Source organism: Nothobranchius furzeri, unplaced genomic scaffold, assembly GCF_043380555.1.
Source record: "Nothobranchius furzeri strain GRZ-AD unplaced genomic scaffold, NfurGRZ-RIMD1 Scf031, whole genome shotgun sequence".
Classification (NCBI taxonomy): domain Eukaryota; kingdom Metazoa; phylum Chordata; class Actinopteri; order Cyprinodontiformes; family Nothobranchiidae; genus Nothobranchius; species Nothobranchius furzeri.
In genome coordinates this window covers 361,893-381,795 of record NW_027223048.1, presented here as the reverse complement: position 1 = coordinate 381,795, position 19,903 = coordinate 361,893, and the positions used below count along the sequence as shown (strand labels likewise).

The following is a 19,903-nucleotide window of genomic DNA, read 5'->3' as shown; positions in this document are numbered from 1 at the left end:
ACTGTATAATAACAACTTGTTTATTTATTTTCCAGTTGCACACAGGGAAACACAAGGCCTAACAGGCCAAACACAAACAGGAACACCCTTAGTGCTGCTGTAGGCCTTGGTTATCTTATCTCAGGACTGGTTCTTCTTCAAAAAAACTAACATATCAACATGTTCTGGTGTAATCAGTGATCTCTGAGCAGACACAATGTCTCCTGCTGTGGAAAAGACGCTCACTGGGCACTGATGTAGCAGGAATGCAAAGGTAGGCTTTGGCAAGGGAGGCAAATATGGGGTAAGCATAAGCATTAACTTTCCACCACTCAAGTGGACTTCTGTTGAGTGGGATGGGAATCCCACTCCTGTAGGAGAGTATCTCCATTTCAATCCCTCTGCTGGTCTGCACTGTCTCAACAGTAGTGTAGGAGCTCCCAAGGAGATCTTCCAACGCTGTCTTCTTTGGTGGGGGAGGCTGTGTTGCATCCTGCATCTGCCTTTCTCCTTCTACTGGCTCTTCCTGGCTCTGCTCTGCTCCCTGTGCTGCCTCAACCATGACCCTGGCCTGCTCTGCTGCTGCCTCTGATGTTGAAGCACTGGCCCTAGTGGTTCTTTCATCAGTGTAACTGGTCTGAAAATAAATAAAATAGAAAAACTAGTTAAACATTTCTGTCCTTCACTCTCATTCACTCTCTCTCTGATGGACTAATAAAAAAACATGAGAAATAAGTTTTCAGACTCTGGCCTGCACATACATACAGTTACACACATGCAGCAGGAAACCTCTTTTTCCCCAATAAAAGTTAGCCTACCTGGTTGCGCTGCTCATGAAGTGCTGAAGCTTTTTCACATATTCGGGCATAGATGCACTCACGTTGTTCATCATTCAGATGGGACAGGCTTCTGAATCGTGGGTCAAGCGCTGTGCACTCCTGCAGCACATCATTACAGTCCCCGGTGCATCGGTCCGAGATGTCGAGTAAGATTTCATGTTGGCGATGGTCTGTGTGTCATTTTCGTTTGGTGACATGCTTTGCTCGATCATGTACTTCAGTGGCATTATCAGTGAAACAGTGGGCTCTTTTTCATCACAGACAACAGTTGCTGCTGTCTTCAGTGGCTTCAGCAGTTTCACTATGTCTTCTACATCTGATATATCAGTGTGATCCAGAGTGTCGATTTCTCTCGCATTCCTTCGGATTTCTGGGCAGCTCAACGCTGCTGAGACAGCTGCTTGCTGCTCCAGGTAGCGCGCCAGCATTTCCTACGTGCTGTTCCACCTGGTCTGGACATCGGTGATGAGTTTATGCCGAGGCAGTTCCAACTGGGTTTGCTTGTTGGTCAGGACTGCGGTGGCCGTGGTGCTCTTGTGAAAAAATGTAGTTATTCTTCGCACACGACCAAGAAGGCGCGCAACGCGGGATACAGCCAAGCCTCTCTTACTGGCCAGATTCACAACATGCGCCAAGCACTTGATGTGAGGGTGGAGACCGCTCTCTCTCACAGCAATGTCCATGTTGCTCGCGTTGTCTGTGACACAAGCAATGGTTGTGTGTGGCCTTGTTAGCTCCCACTCACTCAGTGAATTTCTCAACACTTGAGCTATGTTAACACCAGTATGACTTTCACTTAGCTCACGAGTTTGCAACACAAAGCTTTTACTCTCCCATTTTTCAATGATGACTTGTGCCGTAATGGTGACATAACTCTGTGTTGCACGCGAGGTCCAGCTGTCGGTGGTCAGAGCGACGCGGTCGGCATTTTTTAGACACTCTTTCACGCTTTGTTTCGTTTCATTGTAAATTCCCGGGATTACCTTCTCTGAAAAATGTCCCCGGCATGGCATCTTAAACTTGGGCTCCAGCACCTTGAACATTTGGATGAATTTTCTGTTCGCTTCTATGTTAAATGGAGCCATGTAGTCCGCTATGAACTCACCAATGAGCCGGGTTATCTGCTTTGCACGTGGACTTGACGGAGGTAGAGTTGGTGTCAGTGCTTGTTTCATGGTCAGCTGTCCTTTCGGTAGGCTTGTTTTCGCCAAGGCCGTCTTCACATTTTTATGGTAACGTTGAAGGTGGTGGTTCATGTTTGTTGTGTTGGAGGTGGTGTACGGAATGACAGCATAGCATAGCTTACACACAGTCTTGGTCTTTTCCGTCACTCTGTTGCCGTTATTGTCTTTTTTAACCGGAAAGCCAAAATACTGCCAGACAGATGACCTGTATCCAGGAGGAGCATCCTCAATTTTGACCTCATTTGACTCCATTGTTGTGGTTTTTCGGGGCAAGGCAGTTGGTGGCACCAACTTGGTGCTAATGCTAATATTTGTTCGCTCGCTGTAGCCTGCAGTGTTGTTGTTACAACATGCGCTGTGACTTAACGTCACGACGCACTGCGCCGTTCCCCGGATGTTTTTTTTTTATTTATTTTATTTTGTTTAGTTTTACCCTGCTTTATCAGCAGAGATGGTGCTATCAGCCTGTCACCATAGACTGTAGGCCTGCCCTACTACTACACAAATCATGCAGCAGTGCCGCCTAGCCTAATTTCGTGGTCCATATTTTTTTACCTCGATGCATTTCGTCACATTTTGTATCGCGAGTTTTCGCCAAACGATATTTTGTCACATCCCTAGTACAAACCCAGTTGCATCAGGGCAGCCAACTCTCACCAGAAATGAGCTCGACTAACTGCCGGCAATGCGGACCGAGCTCTGACACCAGTCGTACAGGGTCCTAACAGCCCGTATCAGAGGGCCTGGTACCCCATACTCCTGAAGTACCCCCCAGAGGGTACGGGCTGTTAGGACCCTGTACCCTACAGGTCCAGTCAAGAAAAGGAGTGTTGCAGGTTTTGATTTCTGATCCCATGGAAATCTGTGTAGAGCTGCGTGAGTAAAAACAAAACATTTACCCACTACTAGACACCACCATGGCCATATCTACCAATGAGGACATTGAGGTCTGGACCTCAGTATTTTTTCTGCAGAATATTTAAAAAATAATCTCTAACTGTGCATTTACAGCATTTACTTTTTAGAAAACATACTTGTCTGATTTTTGTTGAATTTTTAAATCATTGAAATGTTTGTAGCTCCTACACTGTAAAAGTTGTTGTCACAAAATCATGCCTGCTGGTCAACAGTAACCGGCTCTACATACTCCAACAAGCACGTTTGTGAAAAAAATACATCTCTGATTTTTCATTTATTTTACTGTAAACTGTAGTGACACACAAATGGCCCCTGCTGATAACCAATTTCCTAGTACTCTTTATCAATACTTTCAAAATGTAACAGTCAAAGTTTTTATTTTTGGATCATTAACACTTGGTCATTTGCATATGAACGTTTTTACGAGGTTAAATAATTTGATCAAAACAATGCACCTGCTCATCTCTGCTTCTCCAAAAACAAATCACAAATCAAATATGTCAACTGAAAAGGCACCATACACTAAAATGTACTACACACACACACACACACACACACACACACACACACACACACACACACACACACACACACACACACACACACACACACACACACACACACACACACACACACACACACACACACACACACACACACACACACACAAATAGTTGACTGAGCAATGAAAAAGATTTAAAATACAAACTCAACTCTCCCAAAATAGTAATACGTTGCTTATGAATCAAAAGTGAAAACTGTTTTCCATAATGTGCATCATCAATCAATCTTTATTTGTACAGCACCTTCCACTGCCTTTGCAGGAGCCCAAGGCGCTGAACATAAAATACAGTAAAAACACAGATAGAATAAAAAAGAGATAAAAACAACATACAGACATAAAAGCACCATACAAAATGTAAACAGGGAGCATAAAAGCATACAAGTCACATAAAAGCTAAACGATAAAAATGAGTTTTCGAACGACTCTTAAAAACATGCAGCAACGGTGACAGTTTAATATCAAGTGGAAGCTCATTCCAGAGAGAAGGAGCCAAGACCGAGAAAGCCCGATCACCTCTAGACCTGTACCTAGTTTGTGGGACAGTCAGTGTATCCATCATCACGCTTATGTAAACAGATGATGTAGACAGAGTAAAGTAATAGTCTCACAACATTTCAGTCATGCTGTGGTGTAGAGTACACCTCAGTGTTAAGACTTACAAAACAAAGACCCGCATATAGGCCTCCCTCACACACATACAAGTACTTGACAGATATGAGTAAAAAAGTGACATAGAGAACAATGACACTAATTGTAAATAATAAATTATCCATTCCAAAATACAAGTACTTTGCATATGAAAGAAACGTTTGCGCTGCTTTCCTTAATGTGCATCATCATTCTTATGTAAACAAAGGACAATCAAGTCCTCGGCTCATAAATTTGAAGCTGTGCTGTCTTGTCCAGTACAACTCCATGTTCACACTTCCAACCAAACACCTACATGTTGTTTACATGCTGCTGTTTGCACATGTCACAACACCAAGGTGTCTTTTTGCTTGGCATCTGGAAGGCAGTCATTCCAAGGCAGAGCGTGTGAAACCATGTTGAACAACTTCCACGTTGAATCTAACAAGGACAAAGAAATGCATCCACATATCCTTTGTTACAGAGCACTTCATTACAATATTTGTGATCAATTTCATGCCATAACTGTTAATCTTTACTACAAATGATCAGTTAAAATTTACATCATTGGTATTATCAGTACACGTGTTTAGATCTTCTCATGTCACATACCGATGGAATGGATCTTTTTTTACATAGGTACTACCAAATAAATGAGTAGAGGGGCAAACAGTAAACGGCTTCTATTTCCATTAAACCATATATAGCAGTGTTTCCCAACCCTGGGTACCTGGCACCCTAATGGGTTCTCCACAAGATTGCAGGGGGTCCACACACTTGTGTCTGTGATGAAGTTGTGAGGTTCTAAAGATGATATTTTTCAAAATTAAATTTATAAACTGCTCAGGACACAAACAATTGTACAATTAACACTGTGTATTAGAGTTACAACCCTTATGGATATATAAAATGTAGAATCATTCACTTTTGATGTGCGTGTGCGTAGGGATTGTGGTTGTAAGTGTGTGTGTGGTTCCGTGTCACTTCATTGACGCTCGAACGCTCGGGGATTCCTAGATTAAACCGAGAGCCGGCGTTTCACCAACGCTATCACTTCCGCGTCTGTGAGACAACGCTCTCTACAAGCTCAACTCCCGTATCCAGCCGACCAGTCTGACAGGATGACTGAGTCCGTTAACCCAGCGGAGTTTGAGCAAATGAAGAAGGAGATAGTTCAGCTCCACGCCTTGGTCGATCGGCTCAACACCAAGGTGAACTCCCTGACCGACCTCACCCTTCAGTTGACTACATCCCTCAATGCTCTCCGGCAGCAAGCCCTCGCTCCACCTAAGGAGGAGCCGCAGTTCAGCCTACCGGAGAGGTGGAATGGAGAGGTTGGGAGCCCAGATGGTCTGCTCACCTCCCTCGATATGCAATTCGAGTGCCAACCGGGACGCTTCCCCACTGCCCGCTCTCGGGTTGCGCACCTCACCTCCCTGCTTTCTGGACGCGCTCAGGAGTGGGCCGCTGCTCTTTATAATTCTAAATCCCCTACCTGCAATGACTATGCTGCTTTTGTGGCCGCCCTCAGGAAGACCTTCGTTCCACCCAGTAGCGAAGTGGGGGCTGAAGCACGTCTCTTAAAGCTCCGCCAACGTGAACGCTCTGTGTGCGCCTATGCGTCAGAGTTTTGCACCATCGCGGCCAAACTACAGTGGGATGACTCTGCCCTTCGAGCTGTTTTTTTGGAGGGGTTGGCGCCCTACATCCGAGACGAGATGGTGGGAAGAGAACTACCCCAGACCCTGGATGAGGTTGCCGACCTGGCTTTGTGCATCGACCAGCAGGTTCTGGTTCGAGCCAGATCATCCACTCGCCCACTCAGAGTGCACGGACCTCTTCCTCGTTCACCAACTCCAGCTTCCAGACCCACTTCTACTGAGGAGTCTATGCAGCTAGGCCACCTTCCCCCGGAGGAGAGACAGCGACGGTGGTGCGAGGGTCTCTGTGCCTATTGTGGCTCTCCCGACCACCGGCGCCTGGACTGCCCATTACGGCCGGGAAACGGAGGAACCCACTGAGTATCGGGGTAGCTCAGCCCGGGTCACCCTCTGCCTCTACCTCTTCCCACTGACTCCTCCTTCCTGTCACCCTCCTACACGATGAGACCTCACATCAGGTACATGCTCTGGTGGACTCGGGGGCCGCCGACAACTTCATGGATGTGGATCTGGCTAAACGCCTACGGATCCCCCTGACTCCCCTGGAATGAGTTGTTCCGGTGACCTCGGTGGACGGCAGACCTCCCCAGCCCTATCCTGTCCAAGACCGAACCCAGTCTCTCCAGATGGTCCTCCAAGGCCACTGGGAAACCCTCCACTTTCTCATCATCTCTGCTCCCTCCTCTCCTCTAATCTTGGGGTTCCCCTGGCTCCGTCTCCACGACCCCCAGATTCCCTGGTCCCAGAACCGCCTTTTAGGCTGGGGGACCCAGTGCCAGGCCCACCTCTCTCCTCCTCCGTCCATGGCAGACCGCCCGGCTGGTGGTCTTGGTCCTCTACCGCCCAATCCGCCACTACCCTATTGAGACCTGGCTGCAGTCTTCGATAAGCGACGCGCCACCACACTGCTGCCTCACCGCCCATATGACATGGAGATCAGGCTACAACCAGGTACCAGTCCTCCCCGTGGGCACCTTTTCTCTCTCTCTCCCTCTGAAACCAGAGCTATGGAGGAGTTTTACTGCTCGGTCCCTGACAGTTGGTGGCAGAGGTGGGATCTTCCAGTTAAAGGACATTGGTAAATAGATTCTCCCAATTTTTTTTTCTCTTCTTTTATCCTGACGAATCTACAATGAAGGGAACCAAATCTGGTAAAATCAAGTCAGCCCCTTTAGAGAGAGAAGCACAGACAGAGGATGGGAGTGAGGGCTGTGGAGCTTCTGCTGAAGAGGAAGTTCATGGCAGAGAGCCAAAAATATCAGACCTGGCTGGCATCCTTCAAGCTCACATTGGACGACAGGAAGCCCATGAGGTACAGTGGGAGAAGGTGATTGTACGCCAGGATCAAAGATTTAAAGATCTTCAACACCAGTTCAGTCTGTTTCAGCAAGAGTTTCAGGCCCAGACCTCTGCTGGCTTGCTACCTGGAGAGCAAGACCACGCCCGCTTCTCTGCAGGTTTGGGGCCTGCAGACCATGAGAGGCCTCATGAGTATGCTGATTGGGATGAGGTGGAACCGGAGCCTGCACCACGCTGTTCAAAATCAGGTGACTCAGTTTCTGTTCATCCTTCCGATAAAGAACCAAGATTGCAAAAGCTAAGTGAAGAGGATGACATTGAGCATTTTCTTATAACTTTTGAAAGAATAGCATGTGCATGTAGATGGCCGAGATCTGACTGGGCATTCCATTTGATTCCACTATTGACGGGTAAAGCCAGAAGTGCTTATGTACATATGGATGTGGATGCATCAATGGACTATGATCATGTTAAAGCTGCTATTTTGCAGAAATATGAAATAAGCAGTGAGACTTATCGTCTGAGGTTCCGTTCTCTTCAAGTTGAACCAAATGAGTCCCCCAGAGAACTCTTTGTGAGACTAAAGGAGCTCTATGGGAGATGGGTCAGACCCAGAGGTAAGACCATTGATGAAATTAATGAAACAATAATCCTTGAACAGTATTTCCGAATGCTATCGCCAGAACTCCAAGTTTGGATCAAGGAGCGTAATCCAAGGGACGCAGCAGAGGCAGTTTCTTTGGCAGATGCGTTTGTGGCAGCCCGTCGAAGGAACCAATCATGGGCTTATAAGGCTATGAAAAAGGATTATACCCCTGCGCCAGGTAACACCAGTCCGACAGAGAATGTTGGTAAGCCATGTGGAAGGGAGAAATATTTTCCCAGTCAAACAAAAAATCTGGGGCGGAAACCTGTCTGTTATTTGTGTGGGAAAGAAGGCCACACAAAACCGGTGTGTCCACAAAATCCAGCTAAACTCTCCCAGATGTATTTTGTGCCCAGAGGGAACCATGCCCCAAACCCAATGAACCAGCTGTTGGTGGAGACCACAGTGGAGATAGATGGACAGAAAGTTAAGGCTCTGATTGACACAGGAAGCACCCAGTCACTGGTTCATCGCAGGTACGTCTCACCAGCTCACATCTGCACTTCTGAAACAATACCAATCTGCTGTGTGCATGGTGATGAAAAACAATATCCAACAGCGGACGTCTATATGAAAGTGCAAGGACATGTGTACCTATTAAATGTGGGTGTCATGGACAGATTACCATTTCCTGTTGTCTTGGGGAATGATTTACCAGTTCTCACTGACTTGATTAACGATCCTAAAATGTGCAATGTGGCAATAACACGGTCTCAGTTGAAAGCTCCAAGGGAAGATGATCGCAGTTTAAGAGCTTTACCATTTTTTGGGGCTGAGATTGAAGCTGGCCCAACTAGAGAACAAAAGTCTCGTAGGCAGCGCAAACGGGACAAATTTAAAAACACAACAGTGTCCACTCTGTTACCTGAACCTGAGGTACAGCTAAGATTTGAAATTCCTGACAACATTCTTGAGCTGCAGCATCAGGATGCAGGCTTGGCTGACCTTATTAAGGGAGCTGAAGAAGGTGGGACTGCAAAGGAATTCTGTTTGCAAAATGGCATCCTTTATAGACAACATGGAGAACTGAAACAGCTTGTGGTACCTAGAGCAGCCAGAGAAACTGTTTTATCTTTGGGCCATTCAATTCCTTGGGCTGGCCACCTAGGGAAAAATAAGACCTTAGCCCGTATCCAACAGTATTTCTACTGGCCGGGATTGTACAGAGATGTTGCCAGTTTTTGCAGGAGTTGCCCTCAGTGTCAAAAAACATCAGCCCGATTCGCAGCAAGAGCTCCCCTACAGCCTCTTCTCATCATAATGACACCATTTGAACGTTTGGGGATGGACGTTGTGGGCCCAGTGGAGAAAAGCAAATCAGGTAACCGATTTATGTTGGTTATTACTGATTATGCCACAAAATATCCAGAAGTGTTTCCGTTGAAGTCTGTTAAAGCCAAGACTGTTGCATTTTGCCTGGTTCAGTTTTTTGCACGAGTTGGGTTCCCTAAAGAAATATTGACAGATCAAGGGACCAATTTCATGTCCAAGTTGCTCAAGGATGTGTACAAGCTGATTGGTATTAGTAGGCTGAGAACAACGCCATATCATCCACAAACTGATGGCCTTACAGAGAGATTTAACCAGACCCTTAAAAACATGCTTCGTAAGTTCATCAATGAATAAAGGTCTGATTGGGATCAGTGGCTCCCATACCTTTTGTTTGCCTATCGAGAGATTCCCCAAACTTCTACTGGGTTTTCCCCCTTTGAGTTGCTCTTTGGGCATGACGTGCGAGGACCACTGGCGCTTTTAAAGGAAAGGTGGGAGAAGGAGAAATCTGGAAAGGAGCCTGTTAACATAGTTTCATATGTTCTCCAGATGAGGGACAAGCTGGAGAAGATGACCACCTTGGCTCAGGAGCATATGAAGGTCTCCCAGCAAAAACAAAAAACCTGGTATGACAGAACTGCTCGAGAGCGGCATTTTGAACCAGGTCAAAAAGTTTTGGTTCTACTACCCACTGAAGACAGTAAGCTTTTGGCTCAGTGGCAAGGACATTCAAAAGCTCGGTCCCACGACCTATAAAGTCTGTAGTCCAGGTGAGAGGCGTAGTACCAGAGTCCTCCACATTAATCTCCTGAAGGAGTGGATTTCAAGGTCTGAGGAAAGGGAGAAACAAGATGTTTTTCTCATCAGAAGTGTGACAGAAGAGGAGGTGGAAGAACAATACCTCCCTCTACAGGTGACTTCTAGGCTTGACCTGAGCCATCTGTCCCCTGAGCAGCAGTCACAGGTGAGGGCCATCTGTAATGCCAATATTTTTCAAGATAATCCTGGGTGTACAGACTATATCAAACATGAAATTCTTTTGAAAGGAGATGCAGTGGTAAAACGAAGGAGCTACAGGATCCCTGAGCGCCTCTTGGGGCCTTTAAAGGAGGAAATTGAGTTGATGCTTTCTCTGGGAATTATTGAGAACTCCCAGAGTGAATGGTGCAATCCTGTTGTCCTGGTACTGAAAAAAGATGGCACCTTGAGGTTCTGTATAGACTTCCGATACCTGAACTCTGTTTCTAAATTTGATTCTTACCCAACTCCTCGTATTGATGACCTAATTGGTTGTCTTGGCAGAGCAAAATATCTTACCACCATTGATCTCTCCAAGGGTTATTGGCAGGTTCCTCTTGCCACTAGATCCCGTGAGCTGACTGCCTTCAGAACACCCTGGGGCCTTTACCAGTTTACAGTCATGCCGTTTGGGCTGCATGGAGCACCTGCAACGTTCCAGAGACTTATGGACAAGGTATTGGAAGGAAAATCTCACTTTGCATCTGCCTACTTGGATGATATTGTCATCTACAGTAACAGCTGGGAGGAACATCTTGAACATCTCACAGTTTTGTTTGAGTGTCTTCACACTGCAGGTCTGACTGTGAATGCAGCTAAATGCATGCTGGCGAAGAAGGAAGTACAATACCTGGGACACATTATTGGCAATGGAGTCATTAAGCCTCAGATTGAAAAGGTTCAAGCCATTCAGTCATGCCCTTTGCCACAAACCAGAAAGCAACTGAGATCATTTCTGGGCATGTCGGGTTGGTACCATATATTCATCCCTAATTTCTCTGCCAGAGCTGCTCTGCTTACAGATCTGACCAGCCTCAAAGGATCTAACCAGCTCGAGTGGTCAGACGAAGCGAAGATGGCATTTGAGGACATCCAACATGCCTTAAGTGGACCTCCAGTGTTACATTGTCCAGACTTCAAACAACTATTTGTTTTGCAGACGGACGCATCTGATCGTGGCCTAGGGGCTGTGTTGCTTCAAGGGCCTCCAGACAGACGACATCCGATTGCTTTCATAAGCAGGAAACTTTTCCCAAGGGAAACCCGCTACTCAACAGTAGAAAAGGAGTGCCTGGCTGTTAAATGGGCTTTGGATTCATTCAAATACTACCTGTTGGGGAGAAGATTCATCCTAGAAATGGACCACAAGGCTCTAAAGTGGCTTGAGAGGATGAAGGACTCGAACAGCAGAATAACTCGCTGGTACCTGGCGATGCAAGCCTTCCAGTTTGAGATTCATCATATACCTGGGAAGCAAAACTCCACTGCTGACTACCTGTCCAGCTGGCCCATGGAGTTTCCAGAGGAGGGGGAGTGTGTGGAGGTTCCTCCAGCCATTTCTCAGTGTCAGTATTATTTAAATATATTTTTTCCACACGCTGGTTTATTATTTCATTTTGTTGCAATATTGTAAGTTTACTAATGGGTGCACACATTTAGTAATTTATCTTGCACATAGTTTTTTTGATCATTAACTATCATCATTTGTATTCTGAGATTGGATGAACTGGCAGAGAGAGGGGACACACCCAGTGTAACTCCATGCAGGAAGTGGAACATTCCATCTGGCTCCTGGAAGCAGGGAGCTTGATAATGAAGAAACCAGAAACCAGACGTTCTGAAGCTCTATTGAGTTTACCAGATTTTGTTAGGATGTATTAGTTAAAGCTTTTTTGTGGTAGTTCTACTTTGTTGACTTAGTTTCCTAGGTTTATTTACTGTTTGTCTTAGTGTTTCCCCTGTCTCTCCCCCCCTCGTTGTCTGTAGGCTAGTCTGTGTGTATAAATTCCCCTGTGTGTCTCAGTTTGAGAGTCTTGCTTGTTACTTTTAGTTAAGGTTATTTTTGTGGCCATTTTTTCCTTTGGGCCCGGTTTTGTTTTGATTTTGTTTAATTCTTTATGAAATAAATGGAGAAGATATTCTTTTTATACCATTGTCCTGGAGTTTTACTGCTCGGTCCCTGACAGTGAGCATCGGTCAGCCTATCCTCAGGCTATCACCCGCGGACCAATGATCAGACAGAGCGGGCTAACCAACAGCTAGGTTGGTACCTCCGGTGCTTTGTCTCGGCCCAACCCTCGCAATGGCCTAAACAACCTCCTCTGGGCAGAGCTGTCCCACAACCTTCACACCTCTTCAACCACTCATATGTTCCCTTTCGAGGTCTGCTATGGCTATCAACCCCCGGTCTTCGCCCACCAGCAGCCCGAAGTTGCTGTACCTGCTGCGCAATCCCTAGTGAGGCGCTGCAAGAATGCCTGGATCAAAGCACGAGCTTCCATCACCCGAGTCAACGGCCGTTACGCTCGCCAACATCTCCGCCGACACCGTCCTTGTCCCTCCTATGTCCCTGGGGTTAAGGTCTGGGTGTCCACCGCGGACCTCCGCTTCCGTGCAGGGTCCAAAAAGCTCGCTCCCTGGTTCCTCGGGCCTTACACAATACAGAAGGTCATGAACCCAGTCTCGTACCGGCTGCGGTTACCGACAACTCTCTGCATTCACCCCACCTTCCACATCTCCCGACTCAAGCCCTATGTGGAATCCTCCCTGCTTCCGCCTCCGGCGCCTCCGCCTGCCCGCTTCCTCAACAGTAAGCCCATCTACAACATCTGGCGCATCCTGGACATCCGTCGCAGGGGTCGCGGATGGCAGTACCTCATGGACTGGGAGGACTACGGCCCAGAGGAACGCTCCTGGGAACCGGCCCGCTCCATCCTGGACCATGCCCTGATCTCTGACTTCTGGAACCGCCGGGGCCGCCCTGGGACTTCAGGAGCCGTCCCTGGATGGGGGGGTCCTGTCAGAACCCAAGTCCCCAAACCAACCTCTCCCAGCTAGCCGGCATCCACCATGGAGTACAACTCCCAGCATGCCCCTCGCAGGGATTCCCTCCACATCGCACCTACGTCACGAACCGTGACTATATACGGAAGTCGCCTCCCCAGCTCACCACTCAGTCATTGTTTCTTCAGATCTATGATAAGAGTTTCCAAGCAACCGATCCATCGTACGAACTCTCAGCTCACAGTAAATGTTCTTTCTTACTTCGGGAAAACCCAGCATTTCCGTGTCACTTCATTGATCCTCGAACGCTCGGGGATTCCTAGATTAAACCGAGAGCCGGCGTTTCAACGACGCTATCACTTCCGCGTCTGTGAGACAACGCTCTCTACAAGCTCAACTCCCGTATCCAGCCGACCAGTCTGACAGGATGACTGAGTCCATCAACCCAGCAGAGTTTGAGCAAATGAAGAAGGGGATAGTTCAGCTCCACGCCTTTGTCGATCGGCTCAACACCAAGGTGAACTCCCTGACCGACCTCACCCTTCAGTTGACCACATCCCTGAATGCTCTCCGGCAGCAAGTCCTCTCTCCACCTAAGGAGGAGCCGCAGTTCAGCCTACCGGAGAGGTGGAATGGAGAGGTTGGGAGCCCAGATGGTCTGCTCGCCTCCCTTGATATGCAATTCGAGTGCCAACCGGGACGCTTCCCCACTGCCCGCTCTCGGGTTGCGCACCTCACCTCCCTGCTTTCTGGACGCGCTCAGGAGTGGGCCGCTGCTCTTTATAATTCTAAATCCCCTGCCTGCAAAGACTATGCTGCTTTTGTGGCCGCCCTCAGGAAGACCTTCGTTCCACCCAGTAGCGAAGTGGGGGCTGAAGCACGTCTCTCGGGATTAAACCGAGAGCCGGCGTTTCAACAACGCTATCACTTCCGCGTCTGTGAGACAACGCTCTCCACAAGCTCAACTCCCGTATCCAGCTGACCAATCTGACATCAGGGGCCCAAAAAAGTTTCAAAGTTGAATAAAAAATAAATAAAGTTTAAAAATCACAAGTACTTTACTTTGCAGTATTTTTGCTCATTTAAGACATCAAACAAACAATCTTTTAGTCTTTATGAAATGTATATTTATTCAGAGGTCCCTACTTTATTTTGACTAATTAATTTGAAACCCCCCCCCCCCCCCCCCCCCCCCCCCCAACGGCATAAAATGGTACAGTCCACCTGGCCAAGGGGCGCGTAGCAGGCGAGGCCAGCTTCACGCAGCAGTCAGACAGCAGAGGCTGCAGTGAAAATATGTCTGGGTCACGGAAAAGGAAAGAAAGAAAGGAGAAAGAGGACAGGCAGAAGAGAGGGCGTCAGTATGTCACACAGTTTTTCTCAAAGAAAGGTGGGTTTAGTTAGTGAGTGGTTAAATTCAACCTGTTTGTTAGCTTTGATATCCATAGTGAGAGGAACGTTGGTTACGTATTGTAACCCCAGATTCTTAGAGTCTAGTCGCAGCCCTTAAGCTAGCTGCTATTGGAAGGATGATCTCAGCATCAGCCAATCATGAAGAGCTTAAATGTACGCCCACCAATGGTGGGCACCCCTTGTGTGCGACTCCACTGTTCACCTCCGATGGCTCTTGGTCCTAACAGAACCAGTGGGGCCAGTGGCTTAAAGGCTACGACTAGACTCATAGAATCTGGGGTTACAATATGTAACCAACGTTCTATTTCGTCTAGTCTTAGCCCTTAAGCTAACTGCTATTGGAATAATGCGCAGCTGGATGGGTTTACGCCACACTGGTTAGCTCAACCAAATGGACACACCCAACATGTCTCCTTTTAGCTAGGGCCGCTCAGCCTCAGCCCAGGGCTTAAAAGGCTGAGGCAGCCAGAGAGAAGAGTGGGGCCCCCACTAAAATTATCATCCACAAGAGGATGAAATTCACTCAAGTAGGGCTGATGTGGTGCCATAATGCTTTCACTCAGCCTGCTGAGGTCCAAGCACTGAACAAGTGATGGAACCTGAAGACACATCTCGTGAATAACGAGTAAAGGGACATGGGGAAGCCCATGAAGCAGCCTGAAAAATGTCTTCCATCGACACACCACTGTGGAGCGCCATAGAAGAGGAAATCCCTCTGGTTGAGTGAGCCCGGAGTGTCTCAGGAGGATCCCGCCCTGATGATGTGTAAGCGAGTGAAATGGCGTCACACAGCCAGTGTGAAAGACGCTGGGTCGACAGCACTTGCCCAAGGGAAGAGTCTCTGTAGTGCACAAACAGGCTTTGTGAGTGGCAAATCCCTGAAGTGCGTGACACATATCGTGCGAGCGCGCGCACCGGGCAGAGAAGGTGGGAAGCCGCCTCCTCATCAGAATTTTGGGGAGGAGGAAAAAGTCCAGCCTATGAAATTGACCTGGATTTGAAGGAAGTGTTAATGTTTTTGGGCACAAAGGCTGGGTTGGGGCATAAAACAGCGGACCTGCCATCTTCCCAGATCCTGAGGCATGCGGCAGCCACTGAGAGGGCGGTTAGGTCGCTCACTCTCTTGACTGATGCTAGCGCCAGCAGCAAGGCAGTTTTGAGTGACAGGAACTTGAGTGAGACCTGGTCCAAGGGTTCAAATGAGGCTTCAGATAAGCCGCGCAGAACCACCGTTAGGTCCCACTGAGGAAATAGTGGGCGGGACACAGGTCTGTTCCTTCTGACACCTTTTAGAAAACGTTTTGTGAGGGGATGATTGAAAACAGATCTATCTCCAAAACCTTGGTGACAGGATGAGATAGCTGCAGCATATGATTTAATAGTGCTGAATGCGAGGCCCCTGTCCACCAGTATCTGCAGAAATGATAGGACATCTGCCAGCTGGCAGGAGAGCGCTTGAACATTCCGCTCTGTGCACCATTTTTGGAAAGCTGCCCATTTAGCAGCATAGGATGCGACGGTAGAAGGCGCCCGCGCACTCTGAATCGTGGCGACCACATCATGCGGCAGCCCAGAAGCCTCTAAGCGTGACCGCGCAGCGGCCAGACCCACAGCCATTGGCCTATTTCTGGAGGATGTTTGATTATCCCATCCACCTGGAGAAGGGCGTCCGCCCTCCACGGGGAGCCGGACACTAGCGCTTGCAGGTCCGGAAACCATGACACGGAGAAGCGTCTGGGAGCTACCAGAATTACCGAGAGCTGTTCCGACCAAACTCGGTCCAGGAGACGGGGAATCAGTGGGACCGGCGGAAACGCATACAGGAGCGTCTGAGGCCAGGGCTGGCGTGAGAAGGCGTCCGCTCCAAGCGGGGGGTGGTCCCGGGGACTCAGGGAAAACCACAGGCGACACTGAGCGTTTTGGCGAGCCGCGAACAGATCCACAGAGGGTTCCCCGAACTTGATCCAAATCTGTGATATCAGTGCGGGATGCAGACGCCAGTCGGAGTCGCTGGGTCCCCCTCTCGACAGGATGTCTGCTGCCACATTCAGGACCCCTGGAATGTAGGTGGCTTTGATGGACAGCAGGGGGACATGTGCCCAACATAGTAAATCTGTGGCTACGAGCAATAGTGGGAGGGATCGAACTCCCCCATGGCGATTTATGTAGGCTGCCGCCACCTGGTTGACTGTGTGAACTTCGATATGATGGCCCTCGAGAAGGGCAGCGAAGTGTCTGATCACATTTCTCACTGTCATACGCTCCAACACATTTATGTGCTCGTGCGTGTGGGAGGGCCAGCGATCTGCCACCATATGGGACAAGCACGTGCCCCCCCACCCCACCCCAACAGTGACGCATCCGTAAAAACAGACACGTGTGACGTAGGACGTCCGATGGGGACCCCGTGTGAGAGGATGCAGGGATTCCCCCAGTGAGTGAGGCCCCTGCCCACTGAAGGGGGAACCCTCAACATACGTCTCTTCTGACGTATCGGGTGTACCCGGAGGCAGATGAATCAACGCTGAAGGTGTCTCGTGTGCAGTAATCCTGACGGCACAACAGCGTGGGCTGCAGCCATCATGCCCAGAAGTTTCATGACTAACAGGGCACTCCCAATCTTGCAGGGTTGCACGCGGAAATCACCGTGGTGAGATCTGCTGCTCTCGCCAGAGACAAATGTGCTCTCATTAGGGAGACGTTCAGCTCCACCCCAAGAAACACAATTGACTGGGATGGAAGGATGGAGCCCTTATCCCAGTTTATGGAAAACCCCAGGGTTGACAGATGCTCTGTTAACTTCCTGGTTTGCTCTGACGCCTCGTCCTTGGACCGGGCGCATAGGAGCAGATCGTCCAGGTAAAATAAAACCCTCATTCCCGCCCCGCGCAATGGCTGCAGAGCGGTCTCCAGACATTTGGAGAAGGTGCGCGGGGCTAGCGAGTAGCCGAAAGGGAGACGATTGAACTGGTATTGAACTCCCTTGAATGAAAAGCGCAGGAACTTCCGGTGTTTAGGAATTACTGGGGTGTGAAAGTATGCATCTTTCAGGTCCATTGAGTTGAACCAGTCCCCGGAGCGCATGTATTCTAGAACTTGCCTCATTGTTAACATGCGCAGATGCATCACTGCTATGGAGCAGTTGAACAGGGAAAGGTCGATGTTACGATCCCTGAGTTCCCCAGCGCCCAGCTTCTACTCCGCTCTGTTGCAGCACCATGGTCAGCACCCTGGAGAGCGCCCAGCCACACTCGCGCAGTTGATGCGCATCAGGATATCCCCGGCTGGAGCAGATAAAATCAGCGCTGCACTGAAGGACTGAAGGAGAGAACAGAGAGAGGACTGAGAGAGACAGACAGATTGAGACAGGAAGAGATTGAGACACAGAGAGGACGGAGAAGGACAGTTTGAGAGGACTGCAGAGGAGAGGATTAAAGAGACTTGTGTTTGAGAAGTTGTAGAAGTCATAGTTGCCCCCGGGTGGCTAATTTCCACCTGCTTGGGAAAACATTCTGGCTGATATTCGTTTTCCTTTTGCTCTTAACAGAGCTGTCGGTTGTGTGGGTGAGTTAGTCACCAGTGGACTTCTTGGTAAGGCCTCCGGGCAAGCTTCTGTTGTTCCTGGTTTCACTTTTGGAACCAGTGAGTTTTAGTTCTCATTTTAGTGCTCTTTAAGTTTCTTAAATCCTCAGTTTTAGGTCTCTGCAGCATACGTTAAACTCCCCTTCGTTTATTAACCAGGTCTTCTCCCTTAGGGACGCTTTTTGGCTCCCTGGTTTAATTGTCATTTACAAGCCTTAAAACAAAACTCCAGGAAATTGGAGAGAACATGGCGCTCTGCGTACCATGAGGAGGCCTACCTATCCTGGAAAAATAGTCTTGTGCTTTATAAAAATAAGCTTCGACAAACTAGAACTGCTTATTTTTCAGCACTAATTGAGGAGACTAAGCATAATCCTAAATTTGTTTTCAGTACAGTTGCTAAACTTACACAGAATCATAGCTCTGAGCCATCTATTCCCTTAGCCCTGAGCAGCAATGACTTCATGGGATTTTTTACAAGTAAAATTAATTCTATTAGAAACAAAATCTTTAGCATCCTCCCTTACGTGATTACTTCTTCCTCAGTAAGTGAGGCAGCATCAGAGGTGACTGTAGAACCTCATCTGTGCTTGAACCGTTTTGATCCAGTTGAGCTTTCAGAGTTATCAAAAATATTAGCTTAATCTAAACCTTCAACTTGCATTTTGGATCCAATCCCAACCAAATTTTTTAAAGAAGCATTTCCTTTGGTTACTGCCCCCATTCTAGATATAATCAATGATTATCACTTAATAATCACTTAAGAAGCCTTCTCTGGATCCAGATGACCCAATGAATTACAGACCAATATCTAACCTTCCATTTTTATCCAAAGTCCTGGAGAAAATAGTGGCCATCCAAGTATGTGAGAATTTAAACATCAATGCTCTGTTTGAGGAATTTCAGTCTGGTTTTAGAGAGTATCACAGCACTGAAACTGCATTAGTGAGAGTTACAAATGATATTCTTATGGCCTCAGATAAGAATCTTGTGTCTGTTCTAGTCTTGTTAGATCTCAGTGCTGCCTTTGACACAGTTGATCACAATGTTCTTTTAGAAAGACTTGAACATGTTGTAGGGATCAAAGGAACAGTGTTAGGCTGGTTTAAATCCCACCTGTCTGACAGATTTCATTTTGTAAATGTACATGACAAATCATCTTCATACTCCAGGGTTACTTGCGGAGTACCACAGGGTTCAGTGCTTGGATCAATTCTTTTTACTATACATATGCTCCCAATTGGTAAAATCATTAGACAGCATGGGATAAACTTCCACTGTTATGCTGACGATACTCAGTTATATTTATCCATTAACCCTGATGAACCTAATCGGTTGGGTAGATTACAGGCTTGTTTTCAGGACATAAAAAATTGGATGACTCTAAATTTTTTGCTTTTAAATCAAGACAAGACGGAAGTTCTCATCTTTGGACCAGAAATCCAGAAAAGGAAATTGCTTAGTCAATCACCTGACCCGAATGGCATTGCATTAATCTCCGAGAACAAAGTAAGGAACCTTGGTGTTATCTTTGACCAGGACATGTCATTCAAATCCCAGGTTTCACAAGTTTGTCGGATTTCCTTTTTCCACCTTCGGAATATTGCTAAGATTAGAAGCATACTTTCCAGGAGTGTTGCTGAAAAACTAGTTCATGCATTTATTACATCAAGACTGGATTACTGTAATTCATTACTCTCAGGAAGTCCACAGAATGTAGTTAAAAGTCTTCAGCTTGTCCAAAATGCTGCAGCTAGAGTTCTGATGAGAATTAAAAAGAGAGATCATATCTCTCCTGTCTTAGCTTCCCTACATTGGCTACCTGTTAAATTCAGAATAGATTTTAAGATCCTTCTTCTCACATATAAAGCTCTTAATAATCAAGCTCCATCATACATCAATGATCTGATTGTTCCATACGTTCCTAACCAAGCACTTCGCTCTCAGACTGCAGGTCTACTGGTGGTTCCCAGAATATCTAAAATTAGGATGGGAGGCAGATCTTTTAGTTATCAGGCTCCTCTCCTGTGGAACCAGCTCCCAGCTTTAGTCTGTGAGGCAGACACTTTGTCTACTTTTAAGAATAGGCTTAAAACATTTTTATTTGATAGGGCCTA

The 19,903-nt window shown here is 47.5% G+C and overlaps 1 protein-coding gene across 1 annotated transcript; it reads left to right on the top strand.

Annotated features, from left to right (window-relative positions):
* The first annotated feature begins 6,905 nt into the window (after nucleotides 1-6,905).
* Nucleotides 6,906-9,626, top strand: LOC129160746 (uncharacterized). The gene is made up of 2 exons (XM_054737745.2): nucleotides 6,906-8,194; nucleotides 9,540-9,626. The coding sequence occupies exons 1-2, from the start codon at nucleotides 6,906-6,908 to the stop codon at nucleotides 9,541-9,543; spliced, it is 1,293 nt and encodes a 430-aa protein (XP_054593720.2). The 3' UTR covers nucleotides 9,544-9,626.
* Nucleotides 9,627-19,903: the final 10,277 nt, after the last annotated feature.

Bases quoted from the DNA above. Each gene is read 5' to 3' on its own strand.
- LOC129160746 (XM_054737745.2), top strand. From the start codon at position 6,906: ATGAAGGGAACCAAATCTGGTAAAATCAAGTCAGCCCCTTTAGAGAGA.